Source organism: Branchiostoma floridae, chromosome 1 (assembly GCF_000003815.2).
Source record: "Branchiostoma floridae strain S238N-H82 chromosome 1, Bfl_VNyyK, whole genome shotgun sequence".
In the NCBI taxonomy this organism is placed as follows: domain Eukaryota; kingdom Metazoa; phylum Chordata; class Leptocardii; order Amphioxiformes; family Branchiostomatidae; genus Branchiostoma; species Branchiostoma floridae.
Genome location: NC_049979.1, coordinates 8,599,902 through 8,616,304, shown reverse-complemented (window position 1 = coordinate 8,616,304; position 16,403 = coordinate 8,599,902). Strand labels below are relative to the sequence as shown.

General features: G+C 45.0%; 1 protein-coding gene across 1 annotated transcript; it reads right to left on the bottom strand.

Annotated features, from left to right (window-relative positions):
- Nucleotides 1-324: 324 nt before the first annotated feature.
- Nucleotides 325-15,736, bottom strand: LOC118411194 (the record flags this gene model as incomplete). The annotated part of the gene is given in 3 exon segments (XM_035813277.1): nucleotides 325-493; nucleotides 12,127-12,188; nucleotides 15,194-15,736. Coding segments are annotated over 3 exon segments (305 nt in total), but the record flags the coding sequence as incomplete, so codon positions are not given.
- Nucleotides 15,737-16,403: the final 667 nt, after the last annotated feature.

The window sequence follows — 16,403 nt, the reverse complement described above, 5'->3', positions numbered from 1 at the left end:
GATATGTAGGATATGTGAGATGAGAGGAAGCCAGTTTTCCCCTAATCCTGAAACTTTATAAAGACTTTGTTAGGATATCATGAGTCACAACTGTCTTCCTCTCGACGATGAAGACGCGGTAAAACTAGTAAAGGCAAAAAGGACTTGAAGTGGTTGAAAGCAAGGAAAAGTTGTAGACTTCCCAATAAAAAGAATGACATGAGAGGAAGATAGATAAAAGGAAACAAGCACACGAGCCGCATGGCCCAAGTGAGAAGCCTTAGAGTGAGTGAGAGACCGGAGCAAGACTGGGATAAGAAGGCCCAAGTTGCACTCTTATCCTACCTGTACTCCTTGTTCTGAGCGGGAGATGTCTTATTGCTGGTTGACTTGGCCTCCTCGTCGCTGCTGCCGTGTGACACCAGGACCTTCTTCACCAAGACGTACGTCGTCTTAGGCGCCAAGAACTTCCCGGCGTTCTCTCTGGGGTGGAGGTCCAGCTCCTTGATAAGGCCTGTGCGACAATGTATATGTACGTTTGTTTCATCTGTAGTTCTACCTGCAATATAATTATGATTTGAAATTGTACAGTATAAGAATATATGAGAAAAGTGCATCAACTATGTTCTTCTGATGGATAACTTGAGGAAAATTTCACTGAGAAAGCTACACGCAAATAAATACATGCAATGGCAATGTATGTATGAAAACAAGACAATGTATTCCTCTACGAGTTAATTAGGCACTCCAGGTAGTCAAAGGGAAATCTACAAAAGAAAATGTATATTCTAGGCGCTTTTGAGATACGATGTATCAGCAATGTGCGACTCTTGCAACCGTCATCTGTTGTACTCTCCAAGCAGAGGTTGATGGGGAAAATTGTAACCTTTTCTTATATGCAGTCCTTTTCTATTGGTGGGGATAGCTGACAGAAAAAGACGACATATAAGGAAAGGGTCACGATTTCCCCCCATCTGCTTGGAGAGTAATCTGTTGTCGGAGACTCCCGACAACAGAACCACATCTCCGCATGATGTATTTCCTTCGCAGAGTCGCGCTGAGCAAAACAGGATGTCGTCGTCCCCAGGCACCTCCGGTCCTTCGCCTGTCACGAACGCCTGTTTGCGTCTTTGTGACAGTTCTAATTGACGGAAACGCGGAGTACGGCGTGTGTAATAGCGTCCTCGGCGGCGCGGGGAACTGAATTAACCATCGAGTCTGTCACTCCCATGTCCGCGTGGGCCTGGAAGCACGGCCGCCTGGGAATCACCTCCGACTTCCCGAAGCTGCAACTTTAAATGTAGATAACCAAGTTCAATCCGAATTTCTTTCAGAAGTTTTCAACGCTTTTGTGTTGTTGTGCAAGTTTGAGTATTAAAATCCGAGAGTGTGGCTTTGAAAAGCTGTTCTTGATGGTCTCAATACTGAATAGACTATTAATAACTAAGTACATTTTTATACATTGTAGTTGAAATGAAAAGTTGAAAGTTCGGTCTCACTCTCAGACCCTGTGCTGTGTAGTATCAATGTTGTGCTGCACCGATTATCACAGTTCAACAAAGTTCACCGTGTGATATGTATTTTCGGGAAGAGAAATACACCTACAGCCTATACGCAACTGCAGTCTGACTTTGCATGCTTGATTTGCGTTTCGTTCAGTTCTGGTCGTTAACTCAAAGTTCTGCGCCATGCATAAAATTGGAAAACTCTGCCATTAAATCTGTACTGTTGACCTCCCTCTAGCGCGCCGTCTCAACGTGCACAGCAGTCATCGCCACCCTGGCATGAAAGGAAACGCTTTAATTTGTAACATTTCAGTCCTAATGATGTCAACAATTAGCCGACAGTCCCCTGAATTGTAGTCATCATATCTTAATTGTAGTCCCCCGGGGAAAGTGTCATCCGCAATCCGCATGCGCACTGCAGTCTGCATCAGCGCAGGTCAGTGGCTGTCACCTGCGGTCCCTAATTGGAAGGACTTGGGGACGTTCCGCCCGGGAAATCTGCAAGTTGAAAAGTTAAGATCCTGCATTAACTCGCCGAGAATTCGCCGTACAAGCGTCGTGCCGTGAGTCTTTGATGTAAGGACATGCGCTGAACGTTTCTCCAAGGATTTCTGTGCCAATGTTACAAACCCGAGTATACACATCTTCAGCCTTTCAAGAAAGCACACGAATAAGGTGACCTGTGTGGTGCTTGTGTGGTTTGTGTATATTAGTCCTCCATCATCACGGGTCACCACCGCGGTACCCTCCTGTGGCAATTACCAGTGCATGTGAGATCCCGTCGTCACGACTTTAAACCGCTGACGAACGCTCCGGTCCCTGGCTTTGGACCCTGCGGCTGATCCTCAGCATCGCTTCCGGGGACAGCCACGATGACAGCCCGATCATTTCACGGTAAATTTCACGCGCTCGATCGGTAAGACAGGACGGCGGGCCCGGCGACTCCAACCATGTGGCACACGTCAGCCGCTAACGCTACTGACGACACGTATCAATTGCCGCAAGGGTTCAAGTCCCCATGGCTAACTCTCACCTACTTTTTCGCGAGTTCCCCTGCTGCCCTTTACCTACTTTTCATCTGAAAGATTTAGGAGGACCCAAAACGTAGCCAAAGTGCCCCTCTCGTCTGTAAGGAAAAAATAATGTTGATTGATAAATGTAGAATGACACATTGTCACCGCCTGCACAGGCGCTGGTCCAACAAGTGTCAAGTATCTTTGAAATAAGATACTTATCAATCCTACTGGGAAGTTTACACAACAACAGACGATAACGGTACATGTAGTGGTGAATTACTACAACTTATCCAGAATACTGGCTATCGTTTAACAAGTTAATTTGACTGTGGAAGAGAGCCAATTTGTCCTCTTAGTGTTGTTCAAAATAGCTTCACTGTCGTCATAAAGTTGTAAAAAGAATATGAAGTGATTTTTTAGATTTCTTGTGCCCACGAGTGATTTAGAAGCACCGTGTACCAAAGTTTGCCATTATGCAAAATAAAAAACTGTGTTCCATTTTTCATCAGTTATCATTGACAACCCAGCAGGCTACTCGTTAATTCTCCCCCTCGTTAAAAAATCTCGTGCAAACATCTCATCAATTCTGACTTGTTTTAGAATACAGATACGATTCCCCCAAGCAAGAGTTGATAGAATGTTTTATTAGTGGTTACTCCAGGCCAAGGCCAGGCGGAGTTGCTCGGCGTGAAGGATACGTGGTGACATGTCACGACGGGAAATCATTTGTACTTTGACACAGTGCCCCCGGCCAAAATGTTGAATTACAACCAATGTACAAACTGTCGCGATGGTAACAAACTCGTGCTAAAACTTTTCTGTCTGCGGAAAGGGTAAAGAGAAAGGAATGCAGGAAAAAAAGGAATGATAGAATCCGGAGAAAATGAAAGATGAATGTAGAAAACAAGTTGAATGGGGACGTACAAACACATAAGAATAAAGAAAGCGTTACAAACGTATTTTGAAGAACTGATAAGTATAGTAAAGCGTGTTCAAGTGAGCGCCTCTACAAAAAGGCCACCTGGCCGATGTGAACACTTGGTGGTCCCGTTAGACAATTTTCCCATTAAAGCAAGCATTAAGAATCCTGTCTATAACGACCACCTGTCCGCATAGGCCAGATTTTATAAGTCGCCTGATTATCATTGGTCTGCTTGGGCAGTTTTGAATGTATATAACATGACACCAAATATATCTATATATGTATACATCACAGAGTAGCACTTTAACATGACAACTGTAGAAAATAGATCAATTACCCCTCCCCCATTCCTTCATTCCATTCGCAGGGAGAGTTTGAGATATCCTGATGTTGACCAGGCCGACGACATGTTTGCATGTAGTTGTTGATAACGCTAAGGTGTTGTTTTGCCAGCCGGGGTCATGTGGTGGAGACTCTTACTTAGCGTCTCCTCTGAAGTCCACCGCTATAACAGGGAGACAATTTGATATAAAGAGAGTAGAAATAAAGTTTGTATCGGAATCGTCTGAAAAGATCGTGGATGGCGTTTTCATGCGTTTCTGTTGAAACGTTGATGACGAAAAACCCATCTTGTGGGCCAACAGCGTCTGTATCCATGCTAGACACGCTACTCGTCACTGCGAATAATTGACAGCATAAAATTTGCACACACAAAAACTTACATGTCGGAAAGTGAAAGGTTAAAAAGAATCTCGCCTGGATAAGTTGACCAGGAAATATGTGTTCTGTCCTCCTTGGAAGCCAGTTTTCTTGACGGCATACGCGAGTTTACAAAAGTCTGGATGACTTGCACAGTATGTCTTCAAGTTAAAGATGACGGATTCAAACTGTGCGAACTGTGACTTGCTTGCCACCCGTTCAGGGTTGGAAATCATTCTCTGTCCTTCACTTCTCGTCAACTTTTTTGACATAGTTATTATTACTGGCTCTATAAAGAATCCCCGGGGCGACGATAAAAACGTATCGCTAATGCAGTGAAATACAAATATATTGTGCGTAGGTCATTGTTCATTACTTCAGTAACATACTTTTTAATTTTTGTTGTTGTATCGTACAATTCTATGACGCCTAAATTGATTGATATATTGATTGATTTGATTGGTCTATTGATAAGGATTGGAGGTACCATACAGGACAGATAAGCCATGCAGTTTGCTATCATTTATATATTTGCTATCATATCATATATTGAGATAACAAACCTCACTGTCCCAAGAACTGAGCCATTTCAGCCAAGATTGATGTTATAATTGTGGAGCTATCACATCCGGGAAAGGAAGGGAGAGGGTGATGTATTACCCTCACCGGTGTTCAATGATGAAAAATTCAGATTTAAGGGAAAGAAAAGTTAAAAAAGAAGCACTGTTCTCTGTTCACTGCCATACCTGTTCCAAGTATTCTATAGATATATAGATAGTAGTGTATAGGTCATCAATCTCACAGCTATTTGTAATGTAGGCACAGAACTGCTGACAAATTCAAGTGCCAAGAAGACAACTACCACCGAGATGAATGAACTAAACAGGGTAATATGCGGCAGTACCTTCTTGGCGTCAAATCGTCCTCAATCTTGGTCATCTGTTTTACTGCAGACAAGTGCAAGTCGCCCATTATTGCTGTGCTAACCTACTTGTGCCATGAATAATTGACGAACGGCCCTGAACTTGCACTCCAAGGCATGTTCGGAACAGATACTGCTGCATATCTTGACAGTTTAGATATATTCTTCATTTGTTGTAGGCTCGGGGCGCCATCCCCCATATGCTGAGTTCCACGTGAAAAATGGCCCGGCCCCCGGCGTATGGTTTGTACCGGCCGTGCCGAGATTTACGAGTGCGTTGTTTGGCATAAACGTAGTCTGGCTCTGCGTTCTGTACGTTTATAGGTATAAACACGACCCTGCGCGCACATGTTCAGTACGAACTTCACGGCTGTGAAACACACGACTTTTAAATCAAGTACGTGTGACGGTGACCCTATCTCGCGACTGTAAAATCTTCCGATCGAAAAATATCCCCCGTAAAAACTCCGCCGGTTTTGGTCCTATTTCGATATACGTAATTACCTGGTATTCCCCCATCAGGGGCCTAATGGTGTATGAACCGTTTGTTTGCGCCTTAATTAATTCCGATGCATGTTATCAATTATGTTTCTGTGTAAGATTCGTTTTCTTTATCAGTGGTCACATGCGGAACGTCGGTAACAGGAACCAGAATACTCTGATAACCAAGAATATATATTCATATTAGGCCAGATGTTCCTGTCGCCGAGTCGCGAAGCTAGCAGCATTCATAAACCCAGAAAAATACACGGCTCAAATAACGCGATGTGCGTTTTATTATTATACACCAGAATTCACAGTGTGTACAAAATGGGTACAAAATTGCACATGGTGTAACACAAGACTACATGTTTCATACCTGTAATTTCAATGTGCCTTTGTTGTCACTTGGAGTGATTCGTGTTTGGGTACAGAATTATGTTTAGCTTTGAACTAAACAGATTGCTTACTTTACGCCATGTTTGCTTTCTTAATGTGTGATATACTTCAACTTCATCAAGCTATGCAAGGCTCGAGTTTCGGGGTGTATATTATAATGTGTGTACATAGGATATACTATGTAAGTCAGACAGAATTTGTCTCTAGAGCTCTATATCTGTTGTAGGGAACGCGGAAATGATGATAGTCTGCATATCTGTAGTTGAATGAATACTCTACAAGCGAGTATTTTATTATTATATCATATTGTATTTTACAAACCGGACTATTCCATTCAAAAGTTTCAAGAGGGTGGCTGTGTAGTCTTTTATTTCCCCCACTTTCTTACCCATCCCAATTTACGCCTTCCACTGACTTTGACCCATCTCTTGTAGACACTGGAGTATTTTTAGAACCCATGTTTTAGATTATTGATACAAGTCCTGTAACTATATGTTGTTTATTGCCACTTTTGTATACCTTTATTTAGCACGGTAGGGCATGGATGTACAATAAAGGTATGTGCAATAAACTTTAATGTCATTATGTTTTTTTTTCAAGAAGTTGTCACACATTTCTTCTGACAAAAAGTGATTGGTACTTTTCGGGAATGTGAAACAATCTTTGCTAGACTCTCCTTTACTTTGTATTGCCCTGCAAGCATTCCCGTATACTTCTATGTTGCTAGAAGATAGAGATTGACCAAGAAGATCGGCTTGTGCACATAGGTCGGTAACACCTTTTATTCCTAGTGGGAGCAAGTCATACATTCAGTCTGAAGTTGTAAGTTTAGGCTCGCCGTATAGTTCCTATCTTCCCCAGCTCTGTCTGTACTCTCAGATTGCTCATCCCTCTGTGACATACGCGAATGTGCTATTTAGTAACTTTTTATCCATCCGAGTGCACAATCGCTGGAGGAAGCGCGGTTGGATGTAATCCGGTAGAAATGTGTTTGTTCCAGCTGACTGCAGACCATCAGTAAGAACTTCCCATAGCAATTATCCCGCCTGCCCCAAAACACCCGCGTACCGCCAGCCGACACCCGGGGGAGCAAGGGAAAAACGGGAAGGAAGTTCGAGGCGTTTCCAAACACCTCCTTAATTATTGTTCTTGCAATAATAAGAGTTTTAATTCAGCGAGGTTTGTCTAGCTAAACCCAGACCAGACACATTGGGAAGAGACGTGTTCCTGATGAGGTTTTAAGTCCAAGAAAATAAATTTCGGTACGTACGGATGCGTGTTCAGAGAAAACATACGACTTGAGCTGGGCAGACTCCGCATGAAGAGCCGGGGTTGCGAGGGAGAACGACATATTACATACACATTTACTGGTCATTCATCATCATGCGCCGGAGAATACAGCATGTAAAAGCACTACCTGATCAAAGTGGGCCATATGTCCAAAGGCGCGAAGTCGGTTATGTATGGTATACTTCTACTCCTCCTGGCTCAGCGATATCACTGACAGAAAATACTACACATTGAAAATGTGTTCCTGTCTTCACTTGTCTTGCAAATTTCAAAGTGACCACAGGTGAAAAATGGACAAAATTTGTGATTCTCTCAAATGAATATTCATATAAAACATAAAAGAAAACATTGCGACCCTTCCTTGCCCTAACGTACATTGTAAAGTCACATTCCATTGTTCCTACATTTACATAAAGTGAAGAACTTTTCCGGAGCCCATTTGTTGCTCGGTATAGTTCTTGGCAAACCCAACTTACTTTTCCACGGAGACTGGGACAATAAAATCAATTGATGGATAGCCTAGCACGCCTGTACAATTACAAAGTTATACAAAGACAATTACACTTTGCACCATAACCGATTATTGTATATCACTCCATCATGCAAGAGTTCAGATCCCGTCACGTTAAATCACCCACACACAAACTCACAAGTTTCTGCTTTTATACATGCGTCTATGTACTGCGTGGTGTACCTATATGCTGAACAATACGTTTATTGCAAAATCTTGCCCGGAGGGTAATTACAAAACTTAATAAGTAGCACAATAATAGTGTGAAACTTTACTTTAAGGAGATATTTCATTGCATTCGTCCTTGAAAGAAGTTACAGCTCATTTCACTTGTCTTGTGAACTTCTATCAAGTTTTGGATTTCCTTATTAAAAGCTGAACTGGAATTAATTTTCTATTCGTGTAAGGCTAGTTGGATATCAATTTAGGGATGAAATTCTTTAGTAGATATGACTTCATGTCTGTTCCATTTTTGTGTGTATTTCACAATAGAGAACCAAGCAGAAAATTCAGTGTGGTTCAGCAAGACACAATCAATGTACTTTTCAATGAAAGTGTCTTTAATGTATGTGAGGGTTAAGGGGGCCTCCGACAGAAATCGACAAAGGTAAAAAGTAGATAATTGGTCTACATTCGTAATTAACCCTGTCATTACTGCCCGCCGCACTTACAATATCACACAATGTGCACCTGTTTTTTTCCTGTCCATTTCATTGGACAATGGTTTCTCTTGATTGCTGAATTTCATCACTCGTTTTCATAAATTGAGAAAGACAGTGCTATCTGCGCTCCAAAATTTTGTATTGATACCTCTATCTCACACAGATACGAAGCTTTCACGTTTGTCATAGAGTTTTTAGACAAACACGTGTTCTATTCTAGCTAAGTCTGCGTATGATATCATGGGCCTTGCTAATGACGATTTTCCGGTGGCTTCTCTTTCACATTGCACACTCCATCCACAGTTGATAACCCTTTATTGAATTTTACCGTTTAGCAGTTTCTCCCCAGTTAAGAATTGATTTCTAAACACTGCTGTATTGACTTGAACACGTTAATGACCGGGCTGCTCCAAACCGATTACTCTCTGCCCCGATATCCGCCGTGTGCATCGGCTTATTTGCTTCGGGTTCGAGACCAGGAGACCCCGAGTCAAACATTTTGTACGGTGGCTAAAATGTCCAGAAATGAAAATGAAACTCAACTCATCAAGCAATTACTTATAAAGGCTGCGGTATGATAAAGGATGGGAAGAAAAAGATTTTAAAAAAGACCCCCAAAAAGTATGACAGACAGAGAAAGTAATTTACTACATTTATGAATAAAAAGACGGCAATACATAATAGCACATTGCGGAGAGATCCTATTTCGATTTTCTGGTGAGAACGCCGAAGCATTTTGTGGGTGCAAAGTTGCAGTTCATGATGATCTAGTGGAAGATGGTACATAAAAGGACCATCAATCTGATGGGGAGGAACAATCTCTCGCACGCATTGAGGGGAATTTACGACGACAAATATCAATCAGAGCGCGTAGGAAATAACGATTGTACAGCCCGTTATCAGCAGCTGGTTATTGATAGTCATCTTCATCAAGATGGGAATCTTCAGGACGGGTTGGAGACAAGGCTTGCTAACCACGATAATGACATAGGAGATATCTAACACCCCCCCTTCCATATTTGACTTTAATATGCTCGAGTTAGTAGTCGCGACAGAGGTATGATAACGTTAAATGATGCTATGATGGTTCTATGAAGGGCTTAGAAATAAGTGGATAGTGGGAAATGGTGAAATGCTAACTTCCTAACTTCCAGATAACTTTATGTTATATGTACTATTATAGTCGAAACCAAAAGTTTCGTTCCCATAACAACTCTTGTAGTGCGGATAACCTGACCTCTGGCCATGTGCACTTGTTTGCCAGACTAGCACAACATTTGGATGCTTATAAAGATACGAGATACTCTCAATTGTTTGTAACGCCGTTTCCTGGTATGTTCTATGAAGTGTTATCCCCTACACAACACCATGCTTTGTGTGACCCTCCAAAGTAACAAAACAATACATGTACTACAGAATGTGCAAACACACAGAGGCAACAAATACTAGTACCTAAAAACAAGCGTTATCGCTCCACTTGTGCCAAGAACAATTCCCCTGTCCATCAAAGGTCCTTTATGGCTAACTTACACCCACCGCATAATCCTCTAGTATTATCTTTACTTGCCAAAGTAGCATAAAACAGAACCTGAGAATTCACCGGCTCCAAAACAGCTTCTGATGTAAAACAGTAGCTCCGAGTCAAGTTTAACTTAGTACTTGCCGAAGGCTACAGAGTACCTGTTGTGTGTAAATGGCATGAGGAAGAGGGATAACTCTTGTCACAGAGTGATCCACATTACGGTTTATGTGAAGGTGGGGAGGGGGGCAGGCGGAGCGGTGTCACGTTTCTGACACCTGTTCAGAAGCGCGTGTGGAGAGGAAAGTGTGTGGAGACGCGAGGGCAACTGTGGTAGGAAAGTGCACCGGGTCTCCATCGCCCCACGAAATGAGCTACATTAACGGCTGCCAGGCACGCAGAAAATTGAGTCGCGTTATGATATAATATTGCAAATGTTGCTCTCGTAAATTGCATCTAACACCTGGCGGCACGAAAGAGGGCAATAAAGACGGTGCGATACGACACAGGGGGGAGAGGGAAACCATCTCGCCTGAAGATTTGGCAAATACACAGAGCGCACGCTCAATCACCATCGAGAGGACCCCTGCAGACAGACTTTCAGTCTGAAGCTGAAGTTCAGCCGCGCTGAGATATGGATTCACCCTGGTAAAAACCGGCGCTGGCAAGTGGCTCGGAAATTGAAGAAAATTTGTGGTGGCATCGCCGGACCCCAAGTGGATGGCAGGGGACCTCCCCGTGCGATTTTGTCGTACTCCCGACTAAGCTAATGGCCCCTTCAAAACTAATGGGAACGGATATTTTTACTTGGCATTATGAACCTCGTTATTGAGCCCATTCTACGCTTCCTCGGCTTGCAGCGGCAATGAAGATAAATGGAGAGTGCCAGGACATTAATGCGCCACCGTCGGGTGCAGGCATTTTCTGTGCCTGTTTCCCAATGAAGTATACGTGCTGGGTTTATTGTTTCATCCGCCATTCACCGGTCTCAAGTGATACATATCGGTTTATGTTACACGAATTCGGAGCCCGAGCTTGTACTTTGAATTGTTCATTCACACGAAAGGCCCATACAGACGTCGTTTGCTTTTACAACACCGCATAAATATACCATCACCATTAGTGATAATACGTTAATTTTATTGGCGACATAAATTTCCATTTTTATGCGTTACATCGCCGTGGTCTCGAGGCATGTCCCCTCCCCCCCACCGTTGATGACAGCCAGAGCCGGTGTCAGTGGCTCCCCTGCGTGGGGCTAACGAGCAGAGGCCGCGTGCCTTTGGGGTCGTTAGGCAGTCGGCTTGTAGTTCCGCACTTGATTTGACCGGGATTTGCAAAGATACGTGATTTGTGGAGGGAATTAAGAATTCAGCTTTACAGACTTAGACGTGGCGCCCTCCCGCTTTAGCGCGCGGACAGGTGGGGAAGCCCCGGGGCGGCCGGGGCTCGGGGGCTCCGGCCCGGGGCGGAACGTCCACAACCTTTGCGCTTCTCCGGATAACGGACTCGCCTCTCCCGAGGGGTTATTTCTGTCGAGGACGGCGATCGATTTTCGAGGAAAGGTCTGAGCATTATTGAGTCTCATCAAAATTCCCCAGATCATCAGGAGCTCTTCTGTCCGGAAAGCTGCGCAAGGTAAAAGACTAGATGGGGGTATAATGACTGTTCGATATATTCATCTCCAGGAATTGGCCAGCAAGCAGCGCGCTGCCGATAATGGATCCAGATGTCCCAATAAAGGCACTTCTGTGTGAAAAGAAACCCTCAATTACTGGGAATGATGCGCCAACCTCGTGCGATTGGGGTCAGTAGTGGTGTTCGATGTTGGAAGTGTTGCGTCCTGTGAGGGGGTAATGGGACCGTGGTGGTGACAGGGACCGTAGCGTGGCGGAGCGCCGCTCACACTCGCGCCGCGCGCACCCCGACCCTGCGGTGCGTTAGAGTGTGATCAGGCGGCGTCAAGGCAACCGGCTGGCCTGTCAGACTTAGTGTAAACTGACAGCAGAACACGTCTTGATCCAGTCAGTCGCTGGTACAGTCTAATTTGTGGTCAATCGTCTGCGGCGCGACATTGTGTTGGCTCCCCCTGTCTACTCCACTAACGACGTGTACGCACCGCGTGCAATATGGCGGGCGCGAACCTAGCGCCCAGTGTGCACCTGTCGTGCCTACCAGTGCGGCGACTTCAAAGAGAATTTAAAAATTCTCGATAAATCTACCTGTTTCGTCAGTCAGGTCCAACAGCACGTCAGGGTCAGGTACGCCACAGCGCTGCTTGATGCTGCCCAACAGATTGATAACAACACAGTTAGTGTTCACCAGTATACACTCATTACTGCCGTATTTCACTTCCACATACATTTTGTGTTGTCTCCACTTTCTGTGTTTAACTCTGGTGTTAATCTTCAACAGTGTGTATTGTGTGAGTAGAATGGGTCGGGGGAGAGAAAAACGTCGCCTGGTCGCGTGACGACTCTGTAAGAATCAGCAGGGGGATTTCAGACAACAATAACGGGTGACAAAGTTTATAAAGTGAGGTGCTATATTTGAATAGTATTACCAGGGGTGGGCGGGTAAGATAAACAAAGGCAGCACTAATTGGGTGGAAGATGAAGCTATTGGCCAGCCGTGTGGCGGGACGCCTTCGGGCGATGTGGTCACCAAGGAACGGGCCAAAGTTTACATCCCAACTCTGCCGGCTTCGCTACACTAAATTCTCCACATCGATCCTACCCAGTCAGACAGAAAAACAAAAGCTAAGTCAAACGGGGGTATTAACTTTCTCTGGCGATCAATGTTGTGCTGGGGTGCACCTGATTCCCCCTTCCTTCACCAGGGCCATTTCTGCCGACAATAGCAGTTCCCGGTCGCTGATTTATAGCTTTATATTGTGGGGAAGACGCTCTCTCTTGGTCGGGGCGAGCCTTCGTAATGAATCCAAACCGATCGTCCGACCTTTAGTCCCTCCTCTTCCTACGCATCTAGAGGGACATTAGCCCTGTTGGTGAGACACCGGTGGGGAGGGGGAGGGGGGAGGGGGCGTGGTTACTGTCGCAGTCCCTGCCTTTAAATGAAGTACAGTTTACTTTTAGAGGCGCCCACTGAAATGTGAGACATAAAAAGTCTAAATCTGTACCCGAAATTTGGCCGACTTTTCTGCATCACCCGGTCAAAGTATCGACAAGCACGGGGGTAAGTGAGAAAGGCTCCATATTCATGAGCCGGCGTGCAGGGGTCGGCGGGGCCTGCACCTTTCAGCTATGATGGATGACGCCGACCCCGGGGCCGCACCAAATCCTCTGCTGAGGTCACCAAAATCAGAAACATATTAGAACCAGCTAGTCTCTGCGGCATCCTGGCTTCTTACATTCCGCTCGCCCTGTGCCTCCCGCCGAGTATTATCCCTCCATCCCCCCGATTTTCCCGGGTACCAAGGGCAAAATTAGGGTCCCTCGATGCGAAAGATAATATTGCGATCCATAAATTATCACTTATGTGTATCTATAAATTACTTCTAATTTACTTTTTAGAGATAGTTTATCTATTGCATGTGTCATTAGCGTGTCGAATTTCCCTCCCGGAATGACCAGCCGCAAATTAGGATCATAATATTGGAAAATTCATGATCCGAGAATACACTCGGCTTTACCAAGAATCGATAATAATGGAAAAAGCATCATTAGCCGTTGGGGCTTAATAGCTTCCAACCAAAAAGCCCATTTGTAGGAGTTAGACACATTAGTCTCCGCGAGACTATACCCGCCGTTCTCATCTTACTCCGGATTAGAACGTGTTACATACTTTATTTCGTCCGAAAGTCCTGTCTCCAATCGGGGACTCGCCTCATTTTTCTTCCGCTGACAAGAGGGCGGAGGTCGGCAGCTTAGAAATGGATGAAACTTTCCAACTTAAAATTCCGACGCCTCTGTACCAGCAGCTTAGTAATGCCAGACTTAGTTGCATTTCTTTGCGAAGGTAGGAAGGAATTTCAAACTCTGTATGTGGCTAAACCATCGATAAGTTTGGTGGGTGACGCCCGGCACGAGATTTCTGTCAGGAATCTGCCCGGGGATTCAGGATTTCCCGCGCTTTTTTTGACATATAAATTTGGCCCGCGGCTGTCATCGCTAATCAGCGGCTAATATCGCTAATGTGGGTGCGTCAAGTTGATTTAGAGTTCTTACACCTCGGTCTTGTCACTTTTATGGCCCCCGGTAAAGCTCGTAATTTTTCTTGCGGCCGTTTCTCGCTTTTCTCTTCCAGCTCCTGACCATCAAGTTGAAGTGGAACAGACAAACTCCGCCATCTTTGACACGCGATGGCGTCACATTTGCACGGAAAACCTGACGGCTTATCAATAAGATTTTGTGCGGCAAATACTGGATGACAGTATTGTCAGGAAGAATGACTGCACGACGCCGGGCCCGAGCTGTCCAAAAGACTGGTCTGACTGAATCTGATTCGACAGATAGACGGAAAACGGGGATAAATCACAGTCAGACATGACAGACGACAAGGTGGAAGGGATTTTCCCGCGGTTACTCCTCGCTGTGAGACGGCGACCCTGACATAATTCAAAAACCGCACATGACGTTTTATAGACTGCCTCGCTCGCGTCGGGTAGTTGGGACATCAAATGATATGAAGTGGGGAGATGGCGCGGTCCATCACCCGGGCAACCCCCACCCGCGCGGCGCACGACCAAACTTCGCCACATCTCCCATCCCTGCCAAACTTCTCACTACGCGCGCAGTTAATCTCCTTGTCATGTTGGTAAAGGACTATTGTATTTTTTTCACATCGAAGCAAGTAATAGAGAGATCGGAAAGGTGGATTTATAGGGAGAACAAATAAGCGCGGCGGCAACATTTGGTGGTGCCACGCCGTCTATGTTTAAGTGTGAAATGATGAGGCGATCGCCTGCCCGTCCGTCTACGCTCAATGAGCGGCGAGGAAATGCGGCCATCACTCTCCTCCGCTAATAGACTGTAGCATGAAATATGTAATTTAATGGCACCCCTCATGCACCGAGAGATATTCGAAGATCACCTCTAAATGTTTGATGATAACATGAGGGATTTATTCCCTGATTTCAGCCAAATAATGACCTAAGAAGAGTAGACTAGACAGACAGAATGAGATGGAAGAACGGACGGCCATTCATCTAGCTGTGCAGACGGCGGAGGGGGGGGGGGTGCGAATTACATCGACTCCAATCTAACCAAATCACGTTTTGTAGCAATCCATTGCAGGTTATAGACAAAGAGGGTTTCGTATTTATCTAACCTTCGTGGTCCTTTAACCTTGGAAGAGCAGCCCGGTATTATAGACTTTCCCGATCCAATACTCAAGCGTAACATTTAGCATGGAGTCTTCGGCTATTAGGCCGGCCCGCGCCCCATCCATCATACGCAGTCAATAATTGAACAAGTGCTTCTGCCGCCGAGGTGAATGGAGGCGGAATCCCCGCGCGCTCTTTTTGCCTTCTCATCTAGGGAGGAGGGGTGCGCGATCGATGATTTTTTAAAACTAGGCCCCGTACTGGTCGATAGCGAGAGATCTTTTCTCTCCCGGTTCCGCCGTCCCCTTGTCGGCCGCGACCGCACGGGCGGAACCCACCTGTTGCCCCCGCGCGACTTCCGCGGACCTCCGCCCGGGAAGTTTTCAATTTTTCTCCGCCGAACTCGTTAGGAATCACGGAAATGTGAAATCCATAATTTTATGATACATTACTCCAAGGACGCCGCAAAGGTCACAGTTATGTGGGATTCTATGGAGCGAGGACAATTAAGGCATGCGGGAGTGATTGATGACCCTCCATTGTTGATTGCATTTTCTATAATTTCGAATCCCCAAAATATTGCAAGCGATATTAAACAAGAACAATATCGCTCGCGTAGCTGGGCCCAGGGCGGATTCTTGCGCAATATCACGTTCTCGGCTGTGATATTTGAGGTCGCGGCGTGCGGATGGCAGTCTTCCATCACCACCATCCTTCAACTTCAGGAATATCTCTTCTTAAAGAGTCGTTTGCAATGTGCAGAGAATGGAGCCCGAGTGCACAATTAAATCATCATTGTCTGCACGTACCTTTTGGAAGCGACTCCTGCCTGCACAAGTGAAATATCGGCGGATAAACAAAATTTATAGTAGATAGAAGAGTACATATTCTATATGTTCAGATAGACAGCGCCATTACAATTCGTTCGGAACGTCAGGCGCGCGCATTTTGGTGATTTGTCTTAGTTACTGACTCCCTTATCCCTCTCATATAGAAAGGTATCTATCAATATAAGGGCCCGTTAGATTACTCTAGATAATTCCCCAAGTCGATACAGATACAGAAGTACATCCTAAGTAGACATCTGCGCCGAGGCTTCTTCGTTATTACAAAGTTTTATGGGCCGGTATTAGTGATTCTGATTTATACGCAACTTCCTCATCTGTTTTATTTACTCATTGTTGCAAGTTGCTTAGTCTCAAGCGCACTGCAGAT